This window comes from Camelina sativa, chromosome 5 (assembly GCF_000633955.1).
Source record: "Camelina sativa cultivar DH55 chromosome 5, Cs, whole genome shotgun sequence".
NCBI lineage: Eukaryota > Viridiplantae > Streptophyta > Magnoliopsida > Brassicales > Brassicaceae > Camelina > Camelina sativa.
This window is the reverse complement of record NC_025689.1, coordinates 386,013-410,952: the sequence shown is the minus strand read 5'-3', so window position 1 is coordinate 410,952 and position 24,940 is coordinate 386,013. Positions and strand designations below refer to the sequence as shown.

The 24,940-nt window shown below is 34.3% G+C and overlaps 5 protein-coding genes, 1 long non-coding RNA gene and 1 pseudogene across 8 annotated transcripts; 6 read left to right on the top strand and 1 right to left on the bottom strand.

Annotated features, from left to right (window-relative positions):
* LOC104784571 (transcription factor UPBEAT1-like) lies at positions 3,899-4,570 on the bottom strand. Its single transcript, XM_010509609.2, has one exon. It carries the CDS (start codon positions 4,502-4,504, stop codon positions 4,112-4,114), a length of 393 nt encoding a protein of 130 aa, XP_010507911.1. The 5' UTR covers positions 4,505-4,570; the 3' UTR covers positions 3,899-4,111.
* LOC104784570 lies at positions 8,594-9,712 on the top strand. Its single transcript, XR_767259.2, has 2 exons — positions 8,594-8,629; positions 9,350-9,712. It is a non-coding gene; the product is annotated as an uncharacterized LOC104784570 (long non-coding RNA).
* On the top strand, positions 10,932-12,464 carry LOC104784569 (putative pectinesterase 10). Its single transcript, XM_010509607.1, has 5 exons — positions 10,932-11,173; positions 11,296-11,455; positions 11,570-11,776; positions 11,897-12,147; positions 12,273-12,464. Exons 1-5 carry the CDS (start codon positions 10,932-10,934, stop codon positions 12,436-12,438), a joined length of 1,026 nt encoding a protein of 341 aa, XP_010507909.1. The 3' UTR covers positions 12,439-12,464.
* LOC104784568 (ribonucleases P/MRP protein subunit POP1-like) lies at positions 13,448-17,261 on the top strand. Of its 2 annotated transcripts, none has more exons than XM_010509605.2 (10): positions 13,448-14,246; positions 14,350-14,446; positions 14,541-14,648; positions 14,736-14,966; positions 15,091-15,209; positions 15,304-15,762; positions 15,855-15,963; positions 16,079-16,614; positions 16,714-16,884; positions 16,960-17,261. In XM_010509605.2, the coding sequence occupies exons 1-10, from the start codon at positions 13,792-13,794 to the stop codon at positions 17,162-17,164; spliced, it is 2,490 nt and encodes an 829-aa protein (XP_010507907.1). In that variant the 5' UTR covers positions 13,448-13,791; the 3' UTR covers positions 17,165-17,261. The 2 variants fall into 2 exon arrangements, with proteins under 2 accessions (XP_010507907.1, XP_010507908.1); XM_010509606.2 differs by having other exon boundaries at positions 16,970-17,099.
* LOC104784566 (flowering time control protein FCA-like) lies at positions 17,372-21,135 on the top strand. Of its 2 annotated transcripts, none has more exons than XM_010509604.2 (14): positions 17,372-17,811; positions 17,964-18,031; positions 18,133-18,211; positions 18,345-18,427; positions 18,516-18,567; positions 18,835-18,920; positions 19,080-19,146; positions 19,395-19,474; positions 19,576-19,625; positions 19,767-20,016; positions 20,139-20,285; positions 20,363-20,545; positions 20,665-20,737; positions 20,825-21,135. In XM_010509604.2, exons 1-13 carry the CDS (start codon positions 17,493-17,495, stop codon positions 20,725-20,727), a joined length of 1,527 nt encoding a protein of 508 aa, XP_010507906.1. In that variant the 5' UTR covers positions 17,372-17,492; the 3' UTR covers positions 20,728-20,737; positions 20,825-21,135. The 2 variants fall into 2 exon arrangements, with proteins under 2 accessions (XP_010507906.1, XP_010507905.1); XM_010509603.2 differs by having other exon boundaries at positions 18,516-18,573.
* Positions 21,075-22,792, top strand: LOC104784565 (annotated as a pseudogene).
* LOC104784564 (peptidyl-prolyl cis-trans isomerase CYP21-3, mitochondrial) lies at positions 23,174-24,937 on the top strand. The gene is made up of 7 exons (XM_010509600.1): positions 23,174-23,351; positions 23,678-23,882; positions 24,010-24,049; positions 24,130-24,180; positions 24,280-24,365; positions 24,461-24,589; positions 24,700-24,937. The coding sequence occupies exons 2-7, from the start codon at positions 23,731-23,733 to the stop codon at positions 24,935-24,937; spliced, it is 696 nt and encodes a 231-aa protein (XP_010507902.1). The 5' UTR covers positions 23,174-23,351; positions 23,678-23,730.

Sequence of the window (24,940 nt, the reverse complement as noted above, 5' to 3'; positions counted from 1 at the left end):
GGGGGGGGGGGGGAATATAGAATTTTAATAAGTACGATTAGCAGTTTAATACTAATTTATTTTAAAAAATCCGTGGACCCAAAGCAAATCCGAATAGATCAAAGTTTAAGGGACCAGATTTATATAACTCCTGCATGCTTCATGGATCCTTTTCTTTATAAACAGCGGTGATCCCGATGGATGACTAAAGGAAACATATAAAAAAAGCTAAAGGTAACAAAGTCAAGATTTGAATTTCTCTTTTTGTTCCTACTTTTTTTTTTTTTTTCCTTATTACTGATTTTTGTTATATACTAGAAATTGCTTTATCCTTTTTGAATTTATTTACCTCGCCTTCGCAAAACTATAATTGTTTTTTGTGTTTTGTAGTAGGGAAAGAAGAAGAAGAAGCATGCACGTGTGGTGTTTTGTACCATGCCCATGGGGGAGATAGATATAGATAGAAGAAGAAGAGTAGCAGTGAGTGGTGACCCACTCCCGTATAATTTGCTTGCAAACTTAGCTCTCCTTTTGCATGCTTCCATGATTTTGTTTTCCCCCTCCTTTTTTTAGTAAACCCATTTTTACAAAAAAAAAAAAATTCCACCTTGTATAATTTCATGATTTCCCGGTTTGAGATATTATCATATCACTCACCAGCTGCGTCATGTCTCCAGATGGATGTAACTATTTTTTTTAATTATTTGTTACTATTAACTCAAAGATTTGTTAATTGAAGAGATTTTGAAATAAATAAATAAAAGGGTCTCAATCAAAGGGGTCGGCCGAACGAAGACGCGCGGCTCGGTGTTGGCGTCGGGTTGCGGGACATCAAATGCCAATGGTGGCGTATATTTTTACTCCTTCCTACGTTTTCCTCCAGTTATATTACACGTGTCTTATTTTGTTTTTGTCGGCTTGTGTGTTCCATCAACCAACACTGTCCACCTGGCACCTTCTCGAATCCAATGGCTCACCTGGCTCACCTGGCACCTTCGAAACATCTTGATGGTTCGTTTGTGCACTTAAAATAAATTATGTAAATGGAAATTATGATTCAAAATAAATGCATATATAGGTGATAGGAAAGGTAGATTCGTATCACCGAACGATAAAGAGAAAAACAAATATTAAATTTTTGACTGCCCTAGGGTTGCTTCTTTGATACGTTTAGGATCTCAAAAACCGTAGTGGATGATAATAAAAATATACTAGTACTAATTAGAAACTAGTATAATGATTTTTTTTTTTGTTAAAGCGAGAAATTTAATAGACTCAAGTCACTCAATCAATGTTTTAGAATAATAATTTCACTCCGGTCACGAGTCACAGGGTTCCGAGTCACCAGTCTTCCACTATATATACCACGTAATGGTAACGATGGTACTCAAAAATCATTATTTTAGAATATTGTATTGGATTACATATCATATAGTCAAATATTTGAAATTTGAATTATAAAAGCCCATCAAGAAAATATTTATTTAATAAAACAAAGAGAATAATATAAGTCATTTTTGTACGTCTTACACATCTGACATATCCATCGAACATTAGAAGACTGTGTAGACTTAAAAAAGTGATTTCAAGATTTATAGTTTTAACTAATTGCATGTGGTTTCGTCTTATTGGTTTAGTTAGGTGGTTAATTAGGACCATTTAAAAAGATTGAAAGTGTATATATATATGAATATGACTATATCCGATCCAAATGTGTTCCCTTAACAAGAGAAAACCTTCTAGAGGAGTTGACAAGGCATGAATCAAGGTGCTAATTAATAATTCACGTACGTTGCTTCTTCGCTTCCTTGGATACTTATGTCTCGTGAATTCGCAAGTAGCAATCAAATCCCTAATTAAATGCCTTTTTGTGATTTTAATCCAAAAAGAAATCACTCAAACGCAACTCGTATCGCATGTGTTGACCCACTTAAGATTTTTTTATTTTATTTTTCCTTGCCCAATACTTAAAAATGACGTTGTGGTCTTGTGGATGAGTTAAAAACAAAAATAGTTAAATAATAACCGTTGCGTTGGTATTTGCACATGGGTAAGAGTCAAAGTAAACGCATTTTGGGATCTTATTTTATTTATTAATCGCCGCATCAAACATGATGCCGATTAATACTATAAATACTGTCTGATGGTAGCTACTCATTAACTTATAGTCATTAATACTCTCATTTACTACATTATAAATTTTGGTCTTCTATCTCATACAGATATACTATAACTTACAAGTCTTCAACATCCTTTAGGTTCAATTTGAATTTTCAAGGGATTAGATCATTAGACTATTTAAAGTGTGATAATGTATGAATCTTCAACATACATATATAAGGAATTTTCGTCTTCTATCTCGCTAAATAATTCGGAGGCAAGAAAAAGACAATAACTGATGTAAAAAAGAAAGACATAACTAATACTATATAGTTTGGATCATGTTTTACGTACATATTCATACATACATTTCTTAAATATATGAAAACGAAAATCCAATAGAAATATTTTTTAAATAACATATATTCATACATTTTCATTTATTTATAATACGATCGATGATATAAAAACAGTTCTATTTTGTATTATCAAAATTTATATCTAGTGAATGTCATATAGTTAATCGTGTAAGATGGCATGGTTATATACTTGAATGTATTGTTTAGCACATGTCTTAAGCTTATTGTAACCCATCATAACTATTTAGTACTAGTATTTACGAAACCATTTAATTATATCATTTGTCTGGACAGTAGTTATTCATCAAATGTTATAGAAAGTGTTAAACCTTACTGACACTAACAACACGCTTTAGCATTCGTCGTCAAGCCCCGAAACTTATCACTTCACTGACACTATTGAGCCCGACTATCAGCCCAAACCAACCCCGTCTCTACACGGTATCGAGTAGATTGTTTAGTGACCGAAGCTCTCTGCGTTATCAAAGAATGAAAACAAAAAAAATTTGACCAAAAAAAAAACAAAAAAAAACGTTGTTTAATTAGTTGAATCCCGAATCATCGTCGAGATAATAAAATGTCGGTCCATTTCCTCTCAACTAATTCGTGTCATCTCAAATAAATAAAAAGGACTATATAATACGTGGCGTTCAACATTTGTATCTGTTATCTATCACTATCAAAAGCGACAGTAGTCCAAACGCTGGAGTAAAATCATTTATCTATATAACAGTTTTACCATTAATAATATTTTTTTTGGGGTTAGATTACAATGAAATTTAATACGATATCGTAGAAAAGACATGAAAAGACATTTATCTATATAGTCTTCTTGATGAATTTTCTTAATATCCACACCACACTACTGTTGATGCTTAAACTCGAAAATCGATCGGCAACTGTTCTGTTGTTATATGGAAAAGCACGAGTAAAATAATAAAAATATACCAAACTCATTGTGGTAAAGTTAAGGATCCCTTAATTTTAAGGTTACAAGACTAAATTTTTGAGCTTTTATTTTATTATGATTTCAATCATTGTTAGTAATTTTGAACGTGTAAATGAGTAGAATATTTAATCTTTTAGTATAAATTTCGAAGATTAGTTTGTGTAGTTCGGTCTGATTAGTTGGATGGTTTCCACTTCCACCACTCAACAAAATGTGTTAGTTGGATTCGCGGCCCATGCACTGTTATAGCCCACGCTAAACCTGATTCTTTTGACAACGGTCGTTTTGCTTTCATTGGTAAAAACATTTATGACCGTCCGACATTTGTATATCACTTAACTAAATGAACTTAATTTTATAGATTTCTCTTCTGACAAAATAGTTTTGTAATTTTTGAATAATCAATTTACCTTTTACAAAACAAAATATATGTCTCTTCGATCTTTGTTAATGATATAGCGCACAAAAACTACTCGCACGAATAAATAACCTATATATAGGTATGTTCAAATAATCAAATGTTTTTTTTTTTTAATAATATAAGCATACAATATACTATATATCTTGATTTCCAATAAATTTTTTTGGCGGTGTCTACATCAGCAACATAAACCAAATTAACTTTTCGACAATCACACGAGATAATAAAAATGAAAACACGAACAAATAAAAACTAAAAACCCGTAAAATCCAACAAGCTTTACAAAAAAATATATGAAGGATTTTAAACACAGTCGGATTCGGTCAAAACCTGAACCATTGTCTGCATGACCCTCACTTTCATTTCCAAAGCCAAAATATAATCTGCCGTTTGTCTGAAAAGTCCATCCAAACCTTCTGATGTTTTGGTGTTCGGAACAAGCTCTTTCAACGTCTTGACTCGTCTATGAATGGCACGACATGGTCTTCTAGAAGCTTCTAGACTTTTCCTCGGTCGGATCATGATCTTCTTCACAAGTGCCCTTCGAGCCCGTTGTCTTCTCATCGAAACCCAAATCGATTCCTTTCTTTGTCCTTCTAATGTTACTTTCATATTGTCAATGAAAGAATGTTGTGTAGAATAGTGATAAACAACTCTGTAAAAGATTATATAATGTGATGCAGAGATACGAGACATGCACCCTTTGTTTATATAGACATAAGATAGAGGTTAGTGATGCCTTTATATATATAACTTAAAAATGGAGATGATTACAGCTTCTGAGAAGGTTCTCTTTATCTCCCAAAAGAATTGGATGAGAATTGCACAAGTGTCCACAAGGGTGTTTTTTGTTTTGTTTTTAATGGATAATTAGGGTTTAGCTTATATTAGAGGACATGTCATCAAAAATACAACTCGATGCACATGCACTCACATGATTCTCATCATCACTACCCAACCCTCCTACATGCTTAATAACACCAACTTTCTTCCCATTCACATCACCTTAAACACCCTGTCGTATTCCTCTTTCTTGCACTTTATCAATTTATTTTTATTTTATTTTACTTTCGCAACTAATTAGCTCGAGTTCACCAAAGTCGGGCGGATTGAAACCTACAAAGAAAAAGAAAAAAAAGTCGGGGGGATCAACGTAGAATGTAATCCTTATCTTTATGCCATAATCTCTCTAGATTAAATGCTAATCTATTTAACCAGCATGCAGTCAGCGTTTTAAGAATTAAGAAGGTAGCGATTGAGATAGATATATAAGTCGATAAGATGAAATTAGAAAAAAAAATCATATATATATTATAGATTTTTGCATGATTTTTTTTCCGCGTTTGCAAAAGTCAGAACAACTATCGAAATTAATTAGATCATCATTTTATATTTCTCCCAATCAGTGTTAATATGAGTATCGCTACAATGTATTTAGTTTTAATCGTTCACCATTGTCGACGGAGATGATAAAATATGACTATTTGGTTGTCATAATTAATGCTTTTGCTTTTTATTAAGTCCTTATTATTTTCCAGCAGATATAAGCCGGCGCAACTAATTGAGAATTAACAATAAACTAACGAGATAAGGGCATTCCCGAGTAGTTTTAGTTTTTTTGGACAAAGTAGATAACGATGTTGGATAATGGGATAAGGTCTTAATTTTAAAAGACAGAAGAACATGCAAATGATCTTCTATGTTCCTTTGAATTTGTGGACTTCATATTTAGGATTTCTTTTTATTTCCGTGAGTGGATTTTGTTGAAGCATCTTAAAGATTATGTTCTTTGCTCGTCATGTGTTTGTGTGTGTGAATTCTATTTTTTTTTTCTTTCGAAAAATAAAGAAAAGAAAAAGAAAAGCAGATTCGTGGAGCGATGTAGATCAGACATCCTCGGAGACTATAATAGTAGATTCAATGCATCTCCCATCGCCGTCAACACGAAACATTGTACTTAAAAATTCTCTTAATTGGACATATATATACGTCTCTCATAATTGATCGAATTAGCTTAACATTCGCATATAATTTGATCAGTGTATATATTATATTATATGGGATTTTTGAAGGTAACGTGAAAAGTACCTAACAAATTAAGGTAGGTTTATATAAATATAAAACTTAGCCTTGATGATGGAGAGTTTAGTGGTCGAAATAGATCGCTTGTTAGTAGCACGTTGTAATGTATATAATCTTAACGTGCATGCACATGTTCTTATATCCTCCCTAGTCCCTATTCGTCTAGAAACCCAACACATAAATATATCCCAATTCTGATTTTTTTTTTTTTTTAAAGAACCAGAAATTTGCGGAAAATATGATCGAATAATTATTTGTATGTATAACTTATAGGGATGATATATCATATATGCGTTAGTAACTAGGATAGTGTACGTAGTATTGATCAGTAGAAAATGGTATATATATATGCAGTCCCGTCTCAATATTTTTTTGGACCCTAGGTAAACTAAATTTTTTGGACCCTTTCTACACTAATTTTTTTTTTTTTTTTTTGTCCCCTTTGTTGAAGAAATTTTTCTGATTTTTGGTTTGGTCCCTTGGCCTTCGCCCCTCCCGCCATCCCCATGAACCGGGCCTGTATATATGTGTAGTCTAATAAATAAACTAATAAACTAAACAATAGAAGAAAATATCATATCGGCTGAATCAAATTTGAATGTTATACATACAGTATGTTGTATGTATGTTGTCCAAGAGTTTTACAAATTGCGATCCAGATATGAATACAGAAAAACATATCCAAAAGTTTAGAGAACAAGTAACGGACCAAAGAAAAGCTCAAACTTTTGGGATAACAAAATATATAGCAACTAGATTCGGATCCGCACATACGTGCGAGGTTGATTTTAAAAACTAAATTTACTAACACATTTATAATTTATTACGTACATGCGGATTATGTTTGTAAACATATTTTTAATAAATGTTATTAACATTCATAATCCAAACTTTTTTTGTATCAGTTTAGTATTTGATTTATTTTTAATTCGGTTTAGACAAAAAAATGATCTAATTTGTTTTTGTTATCAGTAAAAACAATTATATTAAAAAATAGTAACAGAAAGATGGTATGTCTAATTTAGAACATAAAATCCATCATGTCCTGTATATATCTCATAACTATGGTTGATTTTTTTTTATCTATTATAGAACATAGTTTAATGTTTTTTTTTTTTCTTTTGAATATTTTTTTGACATTTTTGTGTTAGATAAATTGAAAAATATGTTACATAATATATTGGAAGCATTAATTTATTTTAATTCTAACATGATCCTGGATTTTGATTTTTGAAAATTTTTAATCTCATCTTATTCCTCCTTCCATCCCGTTTCCGTCCCATTATTCTTTTCTCATTTCCTCAAAATCATGTTCCTACATATTTAGCACACAAACACGTAATAGTTTGATTCAAAACAAAATAAAGTATTTGATGAAGAAAAATAATTTCTTTGAAACATTCAGTTAATAGAATCACACATACATGCCGTGTCAGTTAACATTCTTTTATCTCTTGTTTTGTACATGCTTATGCTAGATAAGCTGAAGAAAAAAAAACATATTTAAAATACTGTTGTTTTACTTTAGTTGTAACATGTTTTCGGATCCGCACATTTATGCATTGATAAAATGATAAGTTATAAGTAGTTTCAAACGTATGTATATCTTAATTCAGTATCCAAGATTTAAACATACTGTATATATGTAATACATATGTTTGAAATCATAATATAAAATCATAAATATTGTTTACAGATATCTCACAATATATAACCAAATTATATTTTTATACATATATACAATTTTGTATTTAATTGCTCGATTTTAATAGATATCGATTTAAATTATTTCTATAAACATTTAGATGATTTTGTATATTAGGTAACATCATAATTTCTTGTTTCCGGATATATCTCAAAATATAAAATCAAGTTAAATAAGTTTACATATATACAATTTCGAAATTAATTGCCCAAATTAAACATATACATAAATATCAAAATTATTGTTTCCTTAAATTGTTTATGCAAAATTACTTACCTTTTTTCAATTTTATTGCAGATGCTTGTTTCGATTCTGTTTGGATACGGGAGTATGAAAAACAGTTCTGAACAGTTAATACATGATCCGAACAGAATTAATCCAGGGCATATAGGATCCGTGCATTTTTATTATCAAATTTACTTTAATGTTCCTTTTGTATTGTATGCTTTAATTTATTCAGGGTCATTTTATGTCATATATTTCAGGATTCATTTTGCCTTGTAAATAATGCTTCCCTTTTAATAGTATAGATGAGATTTACTGTTATGAGTTTAATTTAAAATAAAAGCACTGTATTTTACAGAATTTAATTAAAATGAGTCCCGTAATTATTACTCCCTCCGTTTCAAAATATAGGATATTTTAAGCAAAGCACGCAGATTAAGAAGTCTTTACCTTTTACAAGTTCAACCAATCAGAAACAATACTGCATAATATAAAATACTAAACTAATATAAAAGTTGCATTGAAATTTGAAAACATCCTATATTATGAAACAACAAACTTCTCCAAAACATCTTATATTTTGAAATGGAGGGAGTATAAAATTACCTCTGAGGTAAAAAAAAATACTCAAGTAATAAGGGGCAGAGGAAGAAAGAACAAGTTGGGTCTAACTAACTAGATAAATAAAGCCCATATACAAAGGTGAGCTTGAAATTGGCCTTTAAAAGTTTAATCGTAATCAGATCCATAATAATCTGACACGTGGTGTGAAACGAGGATATACACAAATTAGGTCTCTCTCTCTATAGGTGAGTGATAGATAGATAAGGAAAGCTCCCTCTCTCTCTCTCCCTCTCTCTTATTTTTTTTGTTGTTCCTTGCGTCGGCGAAAAAAAGTCTGTAAGAGAAAGATGAAGATTGGTGTGCTACTGATACTAGAAGAGTCGTATTACATGTTTTGTGCGTGAACCTAATTCAAAAGGCTTTATTATGGAGGAGATTTTGTGTTTTGCTGTTGGATTAGATTCACGCACAAACTCGTAATCTGTCTTTTCGATTTTACTAGATCTGTCTTTCCAAATCTCTCTTCTGCGATATATATGGTTTTGATATGGTGGTTTATGATGATTTATACGCTTTCGATCTTGTTTTTTAATTTGAGAATCGTAACTAAGATCTACCTTTCTACTTTCGGAAACTTTCCCTTTCCGTTTGACTCTCTCTCTCTCTCGTTTTGTATTTTCCAAATTTGCTTTTTACTGTGTTTGGTATGAATCGATTAGAGAGCCATGGAATCTCACTCTTATCACCAAACACAGAAAGAAAAAGTTATGTCTCTTGATATTTTTTTATGCCTGCCTTGTATTTGAATTAAAGTTTCAACAGCTCATTTAAATACTTTGGTTAAATGACCTATTATTGGAGTCTTGATTTTTGTCGTGTTTATGTGTTATTTTCTTGAATCATATGACACTTTAGCTTGTATAATTGCTTTTTTTTGCTTCCATTTTTTCTTTCTTATGAAACAGGTGAAGAGAGAGGACTAGATCATCAGTTCTGCGATCTTCGTGTGTCTGTCGAGATTCAAGAAAGCAGAGCAAATCTTATATAGGATTATAAAGATATCGTATTATACCTCTGGATGATCTAGAGTTCTAAATGATCTGACCAAATCAAACGTAATTAATACACTTATTAACTAGTCTGATTTAAGTATGTAAAGATGGATTTGACTAATCCTCTTTCTTAATTACTACTCACAGTATATATTTATAAGAAAATGTCTCCAAATTTAAATTCTTTACTAGATTATGATCCGTTGTGTAGTTTTTACATACTTCTTTGTTAATGTACTATTTTAATACTATTTTCTTAATATATTGTTTTATTAATTTTAGTGATTTACTATATAATCTGCGGTATAAATTGCACAACAATTTTTGTTTCATTCAATCTTAATTAAATCAGTTTGATTCGATATTTGTTAAAATAGTAAAATGAGGATTTAACCCATATTAAAGTATTATATTAGTGATATTTTATTTTTTAGTATTATCAATTCAATCATGTCCTGTCATATAACTTATTTGTGTTATTTTGAAAATTTAATATATTTAAATATTCATAATTTTAATTTTTAATTAAGTTTAGATATATCAGTTATAAATTAAAAAAATTCTTAAAATTTTATAATTTACTATATACAGTAAAATTACTATATATGTATGTTAGACACACATTATTTATATTAATTGAATAGTGTATGTTCATTTAAAAAAAATTCAAATCACAATACAGAAAAAATTCATTTTTGTTAATTTTATATATTATGTGATGATTCATTACATTAAAAATTTAAAATAAAAAAGAGATGATAATAGAATATTATATATATGGATATTTTAAATAATTTAAATAAAATAATCTAAATAATTTTTTTATCTAGAATAAATCTTCTAGATATCCATATTAATTATAGAAATTATATATATATATAGATATTTAAAATAATTTAATTATGTTTGGTTATAAGGATAGTAGTGAGAGAATTAACTAAATTTGATTAGATATGAATATAAGCATTTAATGGCATTCAATGATAAATGTTTTTAAAAATATATTTTTAAGCAAAAAATGCTGCAATTATACTAGTATATATATTGATTTTGGTCAACCATCATTATCTTTATTAATTTATCTGTGTCACAATTAGAAAATCAAGATATTTAGCTATTTACTTCTATATTTTGACTATTTTTACATTGGAGTGCTTAACAAATAAGAGGATTAGCCAAGGAACCTAGTCGTCTCTTATTCAGTCAAGGAATGATAATATTACTAGCTATAGGTGTAAATCTTATTGTAACAAAATTATAGCAAAAATATCTTAAATATCAAATGGTGCGTTAACATTATTGGTAAGAAATCACGGGGAGGTTATCTCCCTGTTATTCACCAAAACATTATTGGTAAGAATAACAAAGTATCATTGATTCTTCATCTCTCTGACTAACTAATTCAACGCAATATAATACGTTCAACGCAATATATATCTCTGGAGTTCTATATCATACCCAATTAAAAGTAAGATTGATAAGAAAAAAAAAAAATATGAAGGGAATGACATTGCACAGTTTATGTTACTCTTCTTACTACAAGGTGTGTCTTATGGCGATGTTGTTATCGGTGTACGGATCTACCGCATGGGCTGAATACTCCGTTCAAATAAACAGCACCATTTCCGTTAATCCTAACGGCGCCGGAAATTTCACAACGATCCAAAGTGCAATCGATTCCATCCCTCTTTATAACGAAAACTGGATCCATATCCTCATAGAAAACGGCACTTACAAGTACAGTTTTAATTTCATATTTTTCATATTATTGATCTTTGTCACATTTTTCCCTTACTAATATATAGACACGGTTTAACAAAATTTTAATGTGAATTTTACCAATCACAAAATTTTTGTAGCGAGAAAGTGACGATACCATATAATAAAAGTTACGTATATTTACAAGGCGGAGGAATTGAAAAGACGATAATAGCTTACAACGATCATCAGTTCACCGATTCTAGCTCCACTTTCACGGCCTTTTCTGACAACATCATCATCTCAGGAATCACTTTCAAAGTACGTGTCTTAATTAATTATATATTCATATTTATCTATATCATAAACACTGTATAGAATCTAGAATTTATTATTTATGAATATCCATAATCAATATAATTATTCTCTGTGTAGAATACTTATAACATCGGAGATATAGACACACCTATTAAACCAGCGGTAGCTGCGAGATTGCTTGGAGACAAGTACGTAGTGCTCGACTCTAGTTTTGATGGTTTCCAAGATACACTGTACGACTGTTTAGGTAGACATTACTACAAAAGATGTGTTATCACCGGTGGCATCGACTTCATTTTTGGCTATGCCCGATCCCTTTACGAGGTACCTATCTACATATAATAATCGTTTTAATTGTTAGTAATTCGTTGTTGGTATAAAAATACACGCGTCACGTGCGTGGTGTCTAACTAAAGTTAATAATGGTTCAATGTAATAATTAAGGGGTGCACGTTGAATGTAACGGTGGGAACCTATGGACCAGACAGAGCGTTCGGTACGATAACAGCGCAAGGAAACCAGTCACCGACGGCTGAGGGAGGATTTGTGTTCAATGACTGCACCGTTACGGGAAACGGCAAGGCTTTACTGGGACGAGCATGGGAACCTTACGCTCGTGTCATCTTTTACCGTTCCGAGTTAAGCGACGTAATTTTGCCAATTGGTTGGGATGCTTGGAACGCAAAAGAACAAGAGTACGTAAAATCTCTCAAATCTTCTTTTTTCTTTACTTATGCACGTTTTTTTACATTTTATGATATTCAAAATTTTATGTATCCTACTATATTAACTAAAAAAACACAACAATGTAATATCATAGGGGCCATATAACGTTTGTGGAGTATGGTTGTATTGGAGCCGGAGCAAACACGTCACAGAGAGTGCCATGGATCAAGAAGGAGAGTGAAGAATACGTTCTTAACCTCACCAGTCGTTCCTTTATCAACCAAGATGGTTGGCTTGATAGGCTCCCTATGAAATTTTAGAACTGATTGTAGTACGGATTAGCTAGTCCAATATTCTGTGGTAGATTACAAACCATAGTCTAAACTGTCTAACTTTGTGTGTTCATCATCATCATCATCTATCAATCGATAGAAAAGTTAGCTGATGAGAGATGATAAATATATACTTTTAAATGATAAATCGCAGCAATCCTTGAGATTCTTATTTAAATTTTATTCTTAGAATCACTAACTATATCAAGATGATATCATACCACAAATGTAGATATATAATGTGTAACGACCTTGTTTGTGTACGGATCAGCCGCAGCCGAAGAGTTAGCTTACACAATATAAATGATGTTCTTAACTAACGGTGGCGGAAATTTTACTACGGGCGAAACAGATTAAGGGGGGTTATTGGTTTAGGATTTAGAAAGAATTTGAATGATTTTAAAAGTTATGTAAAATATGTTGTTATTCAATCAAGACTTTTTAAAACTCTTTAAAAATTTGGTGTTATTGGTTGTGGATTTGTAAAAAGTTATCTAAAATCTTGATAAATCTAGTGTTATTGGATTAAGAGTCTTATAAAGTCATTAAAAGTTTTATGTTATTCAATTAAAACAAAAGAATCATGGATTGTTAATGAATTCAAATTTTGTGTTATTGGTTTAGGATTTTATAACATTTCCTTCATAACAAAAGTCATGAAAACTCTTTCATCAAATAGAAAGATTTTGAAAGATTTTATGAAATATTTTACAAGATTAGGAAACACAAATCAGCAAGATTTAAAATAACTTCCTAAACAATCTCTTATAGAATCCTTCATTTTTACTTTCTAATTTTCTATGATTTAAAAAATCAGCAAGATTTTTAAAAACACAAAGTCATTAAAACTCTTTCTAAATCCTAAACCAATACCTCTCCCCCTAAGTAGATTTCTTTAATATATTGGGCTATAAGGCCCATTAAGCCCAATAAGTTTGGTAAAATAATTTTTAGGCCCCTTTTGTTCTTCTCTCACTCAAAGTTATACAAGTTGAGAGACCAAACCAAGGAAAAACCTTTTCTCAGTTTTTCTTCAACTTCAGAATTATAAATTCCGACCAAATCTGTTTCCCTCTCTTGATCTCGTCTTTTGCATATTCCTCAGACTGCTACTCTAATTCGTGAATCTCACCAAACTGTTGGCTTGCTAGTCTCCGCCCTTAGTTTAAGAGTTTTCTTTTCTTGCGCGCCAACTGTTCGTTAAATTGCCTGAACCACTTTCTTCAAGCCTATAGAAGCCCTAGTTTGTTTTCATCTTCCAGGGTTGCAAGTTAGGTTCTTCCAACAACCCTAAAAAGTTGTTTTGGGGGGGGGGGGGTTTATTCGAATCTACTCACAAGAATGGCTAGTAGTACTAACGGGAACAATAAGAGAAGAGATGGTGCTTTATCGTCGCTTGCTCCTCGAAAAATCAACGTTCAGAAGTTCTCAGAGGCTAGAGCAGCGGAGCTTGAGTCTCTTCACTCCATTGTATCTGATCGTTTGAACAAGGACTTTCGATCAAAGAGGAACAAGAGGAGACGGACCAATTCTTACAATAACCAACCTGCAAAGAGACGTTATATAAAGAGGCAAAACTCAGAGTCATTGATTGGCCGATCAAGAGGAGGAGACCACCATGAAACGACGATCACTAGACGAGTTAAGAGGAGAATGGAACTTAAAGGGAACCCTGTTTCTGGTTTTTCTGCTTCTGGTGATGGAACAAAGAGGCTCAGAACACATGTTTGGCATGCTAAACGGTTTACTATGACTAAGCTTTGGGGTTTTCATCTTCCTCTTGGTTTACATGGAAGGTTTGTTTCTGAATTTCTAGTGTTGTTGCTACTCTTTAAGTACGGAAAAGTTTCCACCTTTTTGTAAATTTTAAGCTTGTTTTTTTTTTTTTCATGGTTTTAGAGGAAGGGGATCTAGGGATGTCTTGAAGCAGTCTAGGCAAGGTGTTCTTGTCCATGATGCAAGTTATCACATTGCTGTGCAATTGGAGGGTCCAGAGGCAGGCATTTACCTTTTTCTTGACATTCTTCTTTAAATTTTTGTTATAACTTGGTTGTAATTTGGTATATCTCTTTTGGCTTTGAGTTTCTCAGGGCTCACTCTTGTCGATTTTAGACATGTTAGTGGAGCCTTCTCCGTCATCTCATTCCAAGGAAGCTTTCGACTCTATTCTCACAGGCCGTAGTTATGAAAACGCCATGGTAGTGATTCTATGAATCTTACTTTTATTTTTAACTGGAAACTATAACTTAAGCAGGATGTAACCGTAACTTTTTTGTTTTCTTCAGCTTTATAATGTTAAACCACCAGTTTCGCAAGCGATTGCCCCTGTAATTTATATGTGGAGACCTTCTGAGTTACCTAAGAGAAGAGATGAGGAGGAAGATGTTGACTGTATAGGAACTGATGGTGCAGTCTCAAATGGTGATCATGTAGACTTTCGGAAACTTTGGGTGTGGATCCATGCTTCTTCCTTCAGTGAAGGATATGCTTCTCTTCAAGTAGCTTGTCAAAAACAGGTAGTTATTTTCTTGTATTTGAGGTTGTTTTCAGGTGTCTCCAGCTTATATTCGCCGTTAGTAGTTTGCATAATGCTTTACATATTCTTGTGGAAATATTTACGCCTGTTGCTCCTTCATTCAGATGAACGAGACAGGTGTTTCAGTTGATTGTGTTTCACTCGAGGGTCATCTTGCAAAACTTGAGATTTTTGGTCCAAAAGCATCTCATCTTCTTCAAAAGACCCTACGTCCTGCTACAAGGTGAGCCATCTGAGTAAGTATAGAATGGTTTTCAAGAAGGAAAATGAACAAATGAATAACTTATATCAAGTTTTTTTTTTATTTGTCTTTGCAGTAGCTCAGAGGAGCCCTCTATTTTAAGAAAGTGTTCAATGGAAAATGCTGAAGTTAAATTCGTTACTGATCTTTACAAAGAAGAGACCATATCGTCTTGCGCTGTTTTAGCGCAGTTTGTCATGGATCCGCGGTTAATCCCTAATAGTCCATGTGATGATAGTACAGTGTCAGTTGAAACGGCCAAAACTGAGCCTACCAATTCACTTGAAATAACAACCAAAACTGATGCTGAAACTTTTACTGAAGTTTTCAAGTGCCTCTGGGATGCTAACAGTGATCTGACCCCTCCAGAAGAAGAGAATGTGTTGTGTTGGGAAAAGCATCAAAATCGTATGGATTCTCTTTGCCTCGAGAACCCAGCTGCTGAGGTTCCAAAGGTATCTAGCAGGTCAAGGAGTTCGAGGTCTTGTCCTTTACTGCTTCTCAAACATAAAAAACTCGGGAATGCACCAACCGGGTAATCTGCACTTTGGTTGAATCGTTTCTCTGACTTTCTTTAAAATCAAGGTCGTCAATGCTCCACACTTAATCATTATCATTCTCTTTCAGATGGTCTATAATACTTCCCCTTAGTTGGATCAAAGTTTTCTGGAATACCTTCCTCTCAAAAGGAGCTCATGCAATAGGTCAGAGGGAGAAACGCTGGGTTTCTTGTGATGTATATTTCCACTCTCTTAAACTTTTATCCCCCTATTGTTGAGATTCTCTTGCTATGTAAACTTATTAAACCGTAAATTTGAAAATTGTCTGAAATTTGTCATTTTTATCTGCAGGTTGGTATGCCCTTCTTCCCATCAGATTTTCCTGACTGTAAAGCATATTCAACTTTTACACTGAGTGAGGCTGCAGACATTGAGGAAAAGGCACAACGACGCCCTCCTGCCATAAGACCTTTCAGAATTCTCATTCCACCTCCGTGGAATAGTATCCATGTCACGCGTTCTATTGGAGAGAGTTCCAATCAAAATCTTACAAGCAATGAGACGAACGGAACCGAGATTTCCAGTTCTGGTGGAAATCTATTTGATGGGATTGTGGCAAGAACATCAGATTCGCTGACTACTTCGCTCCAAACTTTCACAAGTAACAACTTGCTTTTATTTCCTCACAATGCTTCAAAACCAAGCACAGACGCCGTTAAGAAGACACTTCAAGAAGATGATACAAAAGTAAGAGCTGAGATCCATCAGAACAGTAATAAACTGTGCCTCGTCAGAGTTCTTCTACATGCTTTCAAGGAAGGATCTTTTGAAGAAGGCGCGGTTGTATGCGCACCATCTCTTGCAGACATATCATTGCTAAAATCCAGGTAACATCTTCAAGAAATCATGTTCAACAAACTGTGATCAAATGAAACTATTTTCACTTTGGGATCACATTTTAGAGTATATTGCATTATGTTTTGCAGCTGCAGTGAAGGAGAAGAAGGGCGTGTTACAATACCTCAATCTTCTGTAAGTTCTTACTTCCAAGAACAACCTTCTGGAACCTGGGAACTAAATGTCCCTGAAGAAACTCTTACAAAGCAATCTCATAGATGGCCAATCGGGTTTGTAACGACAGGATTTGTCCGTGGGAGGTAATACAAAAAACCCCTTTCAGAAATCATTGATTACAATTCAGCAGAGGGTGAAAACTTGTCTTAATATTGCAGTAAAAAGCAGAAGGCGGAAGCTTTCTGTGATGCAGTGTTGTTAGGGAGACTGAGAGAGGAGCAATGGAGAGACAAAGATGTAAAACGGAGGAAGAAGGAGATTTATGTTTTGGTTAGAAACCAAAGATCTTGTGCTTTTAGACTCGCACTTGCTACCATTGTTTTAGAGCAACAAGAGTCTAGTAGTGATGTCTACTGCTTTTAAAAAACGCATTCACCAGCAAGCACTGTTGTTTTTGTGAATTTGGATGTAATTTGTCAATGGTTTCTCTAAAGTCAATTTATAATAGTTGAGTTTTATTTTTGGTTTAGATAAATCAATAAAATCGCAAGTAGCTTCAGAACGTCGTCGTTTCGATACTCACAGTTCTCTTTTATTTAACCGAACCACACATTATATTATAAGGTTCGGCGGTACGGAACTAATAGAACTCTCTTTCTCTTATCTCTACCGGCGCCGGAGAAATTTCCCGATCAGCATAATCTCGACTACTGAGACTGAGTTTGATTAAACGACTCAATTAGGGTTTAAGATGGAGAGACGTGTCGCAAACGCTTATCCTGGTCCTTCACCACCAGTTCCGTACTACCATAACAACTACAACAACCCTCATCATCACCAGATTCATCCGCCGCCGTCGCAGCAACACCACCATGTCGCCGCCGTCGGATTTAACCAATACCCTCAAAACGACAACAGAGATCAGCCTTTCCGTCAGCCGCATTTTGATAATTATTTTGGCCAACAACAACAGAACATGATCGTTGATCAGAATAATAACGCTCCTCCGCCGTTTCCATCTAGTCCTTGCGGTGGTAACTTAAGAAAGAGACGGTCTCAATCAGCTACAGGTTATCTCCAATTTATTTTATTTTTTCTGCTTCATGTCAAACAAAAGGTGTAAACTTTGGTGATTCATCGTTGTCTTTTGAACTCGCTTTTGGTACTTTCTTGGTTTGTTCGAGCTACTGATTTTTTTGAATGCTTGTTTGTATACATGAAGATACTGCTGATGGTAGTATTGCCAAGTTATATGTTGCGCCGGTCTCAAAGACAGCAACTGAATATGATGTGAGTGTCTTGGCTTACTCTTTTATGGTTTTATGAAATGTTTCCTTTGAGATTCTGTGTGCAAGTAAATTGACTTGTGACAATCTGTATGTATACAACAGATCCGTCAGGTGTTTGAAAAATATGGTAATGTCACTGAGATCATTCTACCCAAAGATAAGATGACCGGTGATAGAGCAGGTGATTTCATTCTTTTGTTTGTTTTCCCAATTACTTGAAAAGCATATTTTTTTCACTGTCTTTCATTGACATTCTTGCTTATGAGGTTTAGCAGTTTGCTTAATAACTTTTTTTTTTGTGTGTATCTTTGCAGCTTACTGTTTTGTTAAGTACAAAAAGTCAGAAGAGGGTAATGCGGCTATTGCAGCTTTAGCTGAGCAGTTTACCTTTCCTGGAGTGAGTTCTTAACTTCTGCAATGTTTTGTTTAAACGTTTCCTCGCTGGTGATATGGGATTCGTTTCAAAAATTTATTTCGTTTTTCAGGAAATGCTTCCAGTCAAGGTCCGATATGCTGACGCCGAACGGGAACGGATTGGTAAGAGTAGGTGTCCATACTTCTAGGAACATAAATTTAGATAGAACGTGAAACTCTGAAGAGAACATGGTAGCGTATTATGGGAAGTGGGAACCTTTGAAACAGAAACATGTCTTACCTTAGTTAATATTTGGTTTATCATGCCTTCAACTGCTGCTCCTTCCCCTCCTTTTCTTAGCGCATAATATCAATTTCACGAGTTTCTGAGTACGAAAGATGCTCTCTTCTTTTTCTCATTTGTGTATTCTCTTTTTATCTGGACTTTAGGTTTTCCCACGGTACAACTTCCAGATAACCCTAAACTATATGTTAGATGCCTCAACAAACAAACTACAAAAATGGAAGTCCATGAGGTATGCAGGACTCCTTTTCGGCTTTAACTTTCAGTTAATCTGAATTCCTTTGTCACTGAAAATTGACAGAACCATGTGCAGATAGTGTTTTTTTTACCTCTATTTATAGTTGATTTCTTACTTTGTTGTGAATAAATTCTCAAAGTGTCCTCTTCTCAGGTCTTCTCTAGGTACGGAGTCATTGAAGATATTTATATGGCACTTGACGACATGAAGATTTGTCGTGGTATGTCTGTTGCCCCTGCATATTTTGCACTCTAAATCACGCTTGTTTCAGAGATAGTCTGTTGCCCCTGCATATTTTGGTTCTTGACTCTGAATCACGCTTGTTTCAGAGATCCTAGTTTAAACTTCTCAGATTTTGTAGGAAACATGATGTGACAGCCTTAGATTGTTCTTTCTAACCAATTCCTAAGAGTGATATTTTGGATAGCATGAACTGGATTATATAACTAAATTCTTTGCTCTCTGTAGGGTATGCATTTGTTCAGTTTTCTTGTAGGGATATGGCACTAGCGGCAATCAAAGCTTTAAATGGAGTCTTTACCATGCGGGTAGTTCAGATAGTTTTTTGTTGTATCTCAATGGCTTAATGTTTGAATGTTTCTTTGGCGTCCACTGTTCCATGCTTTACTGTATTTTTGTCTTCCTACAGGGTTCTGATCAGCCTCTGACTGTTAGATTTGCAGATCCTAAAAAGCCAAGGTTTTACTGCTTACTATTCCTTTTCTACATTATTTGTTTGAGGATTTGCATGATTTACTTTTCAATTCCAAACTCATTCTCTTGGTTCTTACACTTTGATCTTACCCCATCACTTATACCTGGATTTTTTCGTGTCTCCAGGTCTACCTTCAATACTCCACCTGTAACGCAACACTACGACCCGAATTGGCACCCACAACCATATTCCCAATGGGAAAACAAGGAACCTGCAGCCCCTAGAGTCGTTCAGCATCATGATTTTGCTTCACAGCCAAATCACTTTCCGCACCAAAATACTCAAGCAGTATCCGAGGTTCAAAAACCACTGCATCGAGATATTCCACCTCAAAATTTTGAAAAGCATCAGAAATCTGAGACTGCCAGCGTGGAGGTACTCCTTTTGTAGGATTTGCTAATAGTAGATCTTGAATTCCGAGCTAGGAGTTTAGGTTTCATAAATCTTGTATATATACACATGTGCTTGATCTTATATGGGTAACTACTTTTTTATAGACTAGAAGTGATGGTCAGAAGATTTATAGTCATTCAAATGCATTACCTGAAGATCAAAATACAGTGAGCTCTGAGTGTGACTGGAGTGAACACACATGTCCAGATGGGAATAAATACTACTTCCATTGCGTCAGTTGCGAAAGCACGGTATGTGTTTCCCTCTTTCAATATGTACTCCTCAGAAGCCAAATCTACTATTACTGAATATATGGATGAACACACAGTGGGAGAAACCGGACGAATACTCCATGTTTGAGAGATGGTTTGAAGAGCAAACAAGGGATCAAGATAAAAAACTTGTATCTCCCCCGTTAAACAATGAGAGCCAAGAAGCAATGGAGCAAGTTCAGTCTGATGATGCATTGCAACAGAATACTAAACTCCAACAACCATCCTTATCCACAGCGGTAAAGAAGAGATAATCTCTGTAATTTGTCGTATTTGACACACTGCGAGTTCCATTTTCTGAGATAGTCTCTTATAAGAAGAGTCAAGTCCAATATTTTTCGGTGCTGTGTGTTTGCAGGATGAGGAGAACAGTTTAGTATATTCAGTAACAACACTGGCTGTGGAAACAACATGTTCATAAAAGGTCTAAGGTAATGAACAGATGAATCTGTTTAGTGATGCAGTAGAGGTTGATTTGGTTCCTGACTGAGCTCTGAAAGCTTTGTGTGATGATGCAGTGTTGTTTAGAGAGACTAAGAGATGATGAGCGAGGGAGAAAGAAGGAGATATATATATATATTACATGGTTTAGTTAGAAACCAAAGATCTTGTGGTTTTAGAATGCAGACAGTAAAAAAAAAACTGGTTTCTGAACTGAAATGTTTCTTTAGAAACTTAAGAGTTGGATAGAAAAATAATCAAAAAATTGATTCTGTTTGGTATATAAAAAACCTATGTTCACCTGAACCATTGGTAGAATCCATTTCAATGCAATTGTATTATTTACATAAATCCAAAAATTGCCGGGGAAAAAAATTAAATTTCCTTTGTTAGTCGCATTCTATAATGAGTTATTGAGTACTAGTAATGTGATTGGTATATTAACAATTGAAACTCTACAAGTGGCTCTTTGTGAGCGAGAGAGTTTTATGTACGTGGAATGATATGATTTGTCAAGATTTTTAGAAGTTTTATGTACGTGAAATGATAGGATCTTACTCCTCCTCCCGCCAAAAGATGCAGTGGCCACTGGGATCTTGTCTAAACGATGGCGTTACCTCTGGAAGATGCTCCATAAACTCACCTTCAAAGACGACGACCAAGGGAGCGAGAGCTTTGTGTGGTTTGTTGACAAGACACTGCAACACCATAATGCACCGAAACTAGTAAGCCTTGTTGTCGAACTGGGTCCACGATGTCCTCCTGTTGACGTTGATGTCAGAAAGTGGGTTGACAAGGCAGTTAACCACGGTGTGAAAGATTTAGTTTTCAAGCTCCTCTGTACAGGAGAAGGAGAGCCCACAAGCTTACCTGAGAGTCTTTACACATGCGACTCTCTCGTTTCGTTAACTCTGTCTGACGAGATTCTAGTCGACGTTTCTTTCCCGGCTAGTCTACCATCTCTCTCATATCTGAAACTTGTCAACGTGTTCTACAAAGACGAAGAATCTCTTGTTAGGCTTTTGTCAAGTTCCCCTGTTCTCCAAGAACTCCGGGTTGAAAGAGGTGATAAGGATGACGTGCTTGACAAACTTTGTCGTGAAAGTGCCTTCCTTGAAAAAATTTGTTTATGAGACCGCCATAAGATCGACCATGGATATGCCCCCGGAAGATGGAGGAGAAGAACATCACATTGGGTCGTTGGTGATAGATTCACCTGGATTAACAGGTTTAAAAATAACTGACTATAGGGGTTGGTGGGGAGACTATTGTACTTTGATGGATAATTTTCTTTGCCTTGATACTGTAGGCAGCACCGCAGTTGCTAACCATGATAATGAAAAGTTTCTAAGATGTTTTTCTTCTGCCAGACGTCTCAACTTGTATTTATCCGAATCAATGGTATATCCCAATCTCTCCTCTGTTGCTTGTTGCTTGCTTGCTTGGTCAACTAATCTTTTTTTTTTTGGTTTAATTTATTGCAGGTTGCGTGTGGGTGTTGTAAAAACATTAAGTTCCCTAGGCTCACAGATTTAGTCGTTAATGCATTAACAGTACATTGGTTGGAACCAGTTATGTTTTTGCTTCACAACTCTCCTAAACTGAAAACTCTTACGCTCTACACCACGGTAAGTGGCCATGCCATCATCCCTTAGTTAACATCTAGTTTTTTGATGAATTTTTAATAAAAAATAAAATATTGTAATGGTGTGTGTAATCAGGGGTGTCCCCAATGTTCGTGGAACCAGCCGAGTACTATTCCCCAATGCTTATCGTCTCATCTAGAGATTGTGCAGTGGTTATACTATGAAGGAAAAGAAGATGAGAAACAACCAATGAAATACATTCTCGCTAACTCAAAATGTTTAAAGACAGTGGAGATGTCTTTCATAGCAAAATGCGATCTCAAAGAGTGGCAAAAGGAGTTAGAAGCTATGCCTAGGATTTCAGCATCATCTCGGTTTCTTTATTGTAACCCTGTACTCGATTGGAGTTCTTCTTAGCGGGCTACGGCTACTTCATCTTCCAATTAAGTTTTTAGATTATTATTGGGTGAAAAATCTATCTATATATACTTAAAGGACTCTCTAGTGTTCAATGGTGTTACATTGCAGCAGACAGTAAAAAAAAAAAAAAAAAAAAAANTTTCTGAACTCAAATGTTGCTTTAGAATTTGAAAGAAAGAAAAAAATAATCGAAAATTTGATTTGATTTAGTAAAAAAAAAAAAAACTATTTTCACCTGATCACTGGTAGAATGAGAAATCCATTTCAATTCAGTTTTGTTATTTACATACAAATCCAAAAATTCGGGAAAATTTAAGTTCCTTTGTTAGTCATATGAGAACGAGTGAGTTACTTTTACTACTACTAGTAAAGTAGTAAATTGTTGGTACAGTAATAATAGAAACTCTTAAGTGCCTCTAAGAGAGCGAGAGAGTTATGTCGTCTCAGTCATCTTCTTCTTCTCTTTCCCTTTAAAAAACACCAAATAGATTAATTAGACCCAAACAAATCATCATCACTCGACTTTGCGGAAACAACAACACAGAGAGACTCACACTTGCAAGAATTGGAAGAAGAAGAAGAAGAAGTCCAAGGAGAGGTTATAATCTGAGTTTTGCTCGCTTTCTGTTTTCAGATTTCGATTTTGTTTCCAACGTCTTTCGAACTCTGGATTGATTGATTGATTGATCTGTGTTGTTTCTTTCTCTCGAATCGTGTCAAATCGTAACTTAGATTAAGGATATATATATATATATATATATATAAATAATTCTCGATCTCGAATTCTTTGTAGATTTGAGTTATCCCTGTAGAAGCTAACCGCTCTCTTGATATGCCGAATCTGATGCTTTTTTTTTTTTTTGTTTCTCTGATTATAGAATTCTAATGATTCGTCTTCTTCTTCTTCTTCTTCTTCTTCTGCAGAGTTTTATATTTTTGTTGGGGGATCTGAAGTTTTTTTTGTGCAAAAGTAGCTAATGGCGAAGATCAAACCTCAAGCTTTATTGCAGCAAAGCAAGAAGAAGAAAGGACCTTCTCGGATAAGCATAACCAACATCGTCATTTACACCTTGGCTCTCCTACTGCTTGTCTTTGTTCTCTTCTCTGCTTACCGACGTTGGACTCTTAGGTTCTCTTCTCTCTGCTCTCTCTCTCTCTCTCTGTAGTCTAGAAACATATACTGAATTATATACTTGGTGTTAGTTTCTTGGTGTCAAATTTTACTGAGGAATTGTCTTACTTTTTTCCATTTTCAGATCTGAGATCCCATCGCACAATGGTAGATCAGTTCTTGAGGTATCGGCTTATTACTCTGACCTGCTTGGTTTGTTTGTTTCCATGACCTGAGATGTATTTAATGATTGTCCTGTTTATAGGATGCAGCCTTCCCTGGGAGTATTAAGAACTCCGATCTTCCCCGGTTTGCTGTGAGTTTTACTTTTATATATATACCCAACAACAACTACCTTTATGTTTTCTTCAGTTTCGTATTTGCTTATTTTTTTGATCTTTTGTTTGATCGCTAGACCTTGGATACTGGCAAAGGTTCAGTGACAATTGAACTGTTCAAGGCTACTGCTCCCACTGTTGTTGACCAATTCATGAAGTTATGGTAAGCTTAAACTCTCTTTCAGTTCCACATCATATTTGCCTTTTTTTCAAAACTTAATTCTTAGCATAAACTTTGTCTGTCATTGGTCTGCGCAGTCAAGATGGCTATTTCAAAGGTTTCTTATTCAGTCGAGTTGTTAAGCATTCTGTGATTCAAGCGGGTGCCTCTGGTGAGTTTGATGCTGTCAAAGATTGGGCACTCCAAAGGAAGAACCTTGATACCAGGTTGGTTTTCAAAATCTCCGTTAGGAAATATATGACAAAAAGCTTAGATTTACTTTTTTTCAGGCTAATGATGGATGAACTCTTACTCTTTGTGTTTTTTTTTATCAAAGTTTAAAACAAGAAGAATTCATGGTGGGAACTCCTAAAGCTAAAAACGAGCAAGGAGGATTCGACTTCTTCATTGTATCTGCTCAGATCACAGATCTGAACGAGAAATTGACTGTCTTTGGTCGTGTTGCCAAGGGACAAGACGTCGTTCAGGACATCGAGGAGGTTGAGACTGATGAACAGTATCAACCAAAGTCACCAATTGAGATCATGTCCGTCACTTTGCTTCAAGACATGTAATAA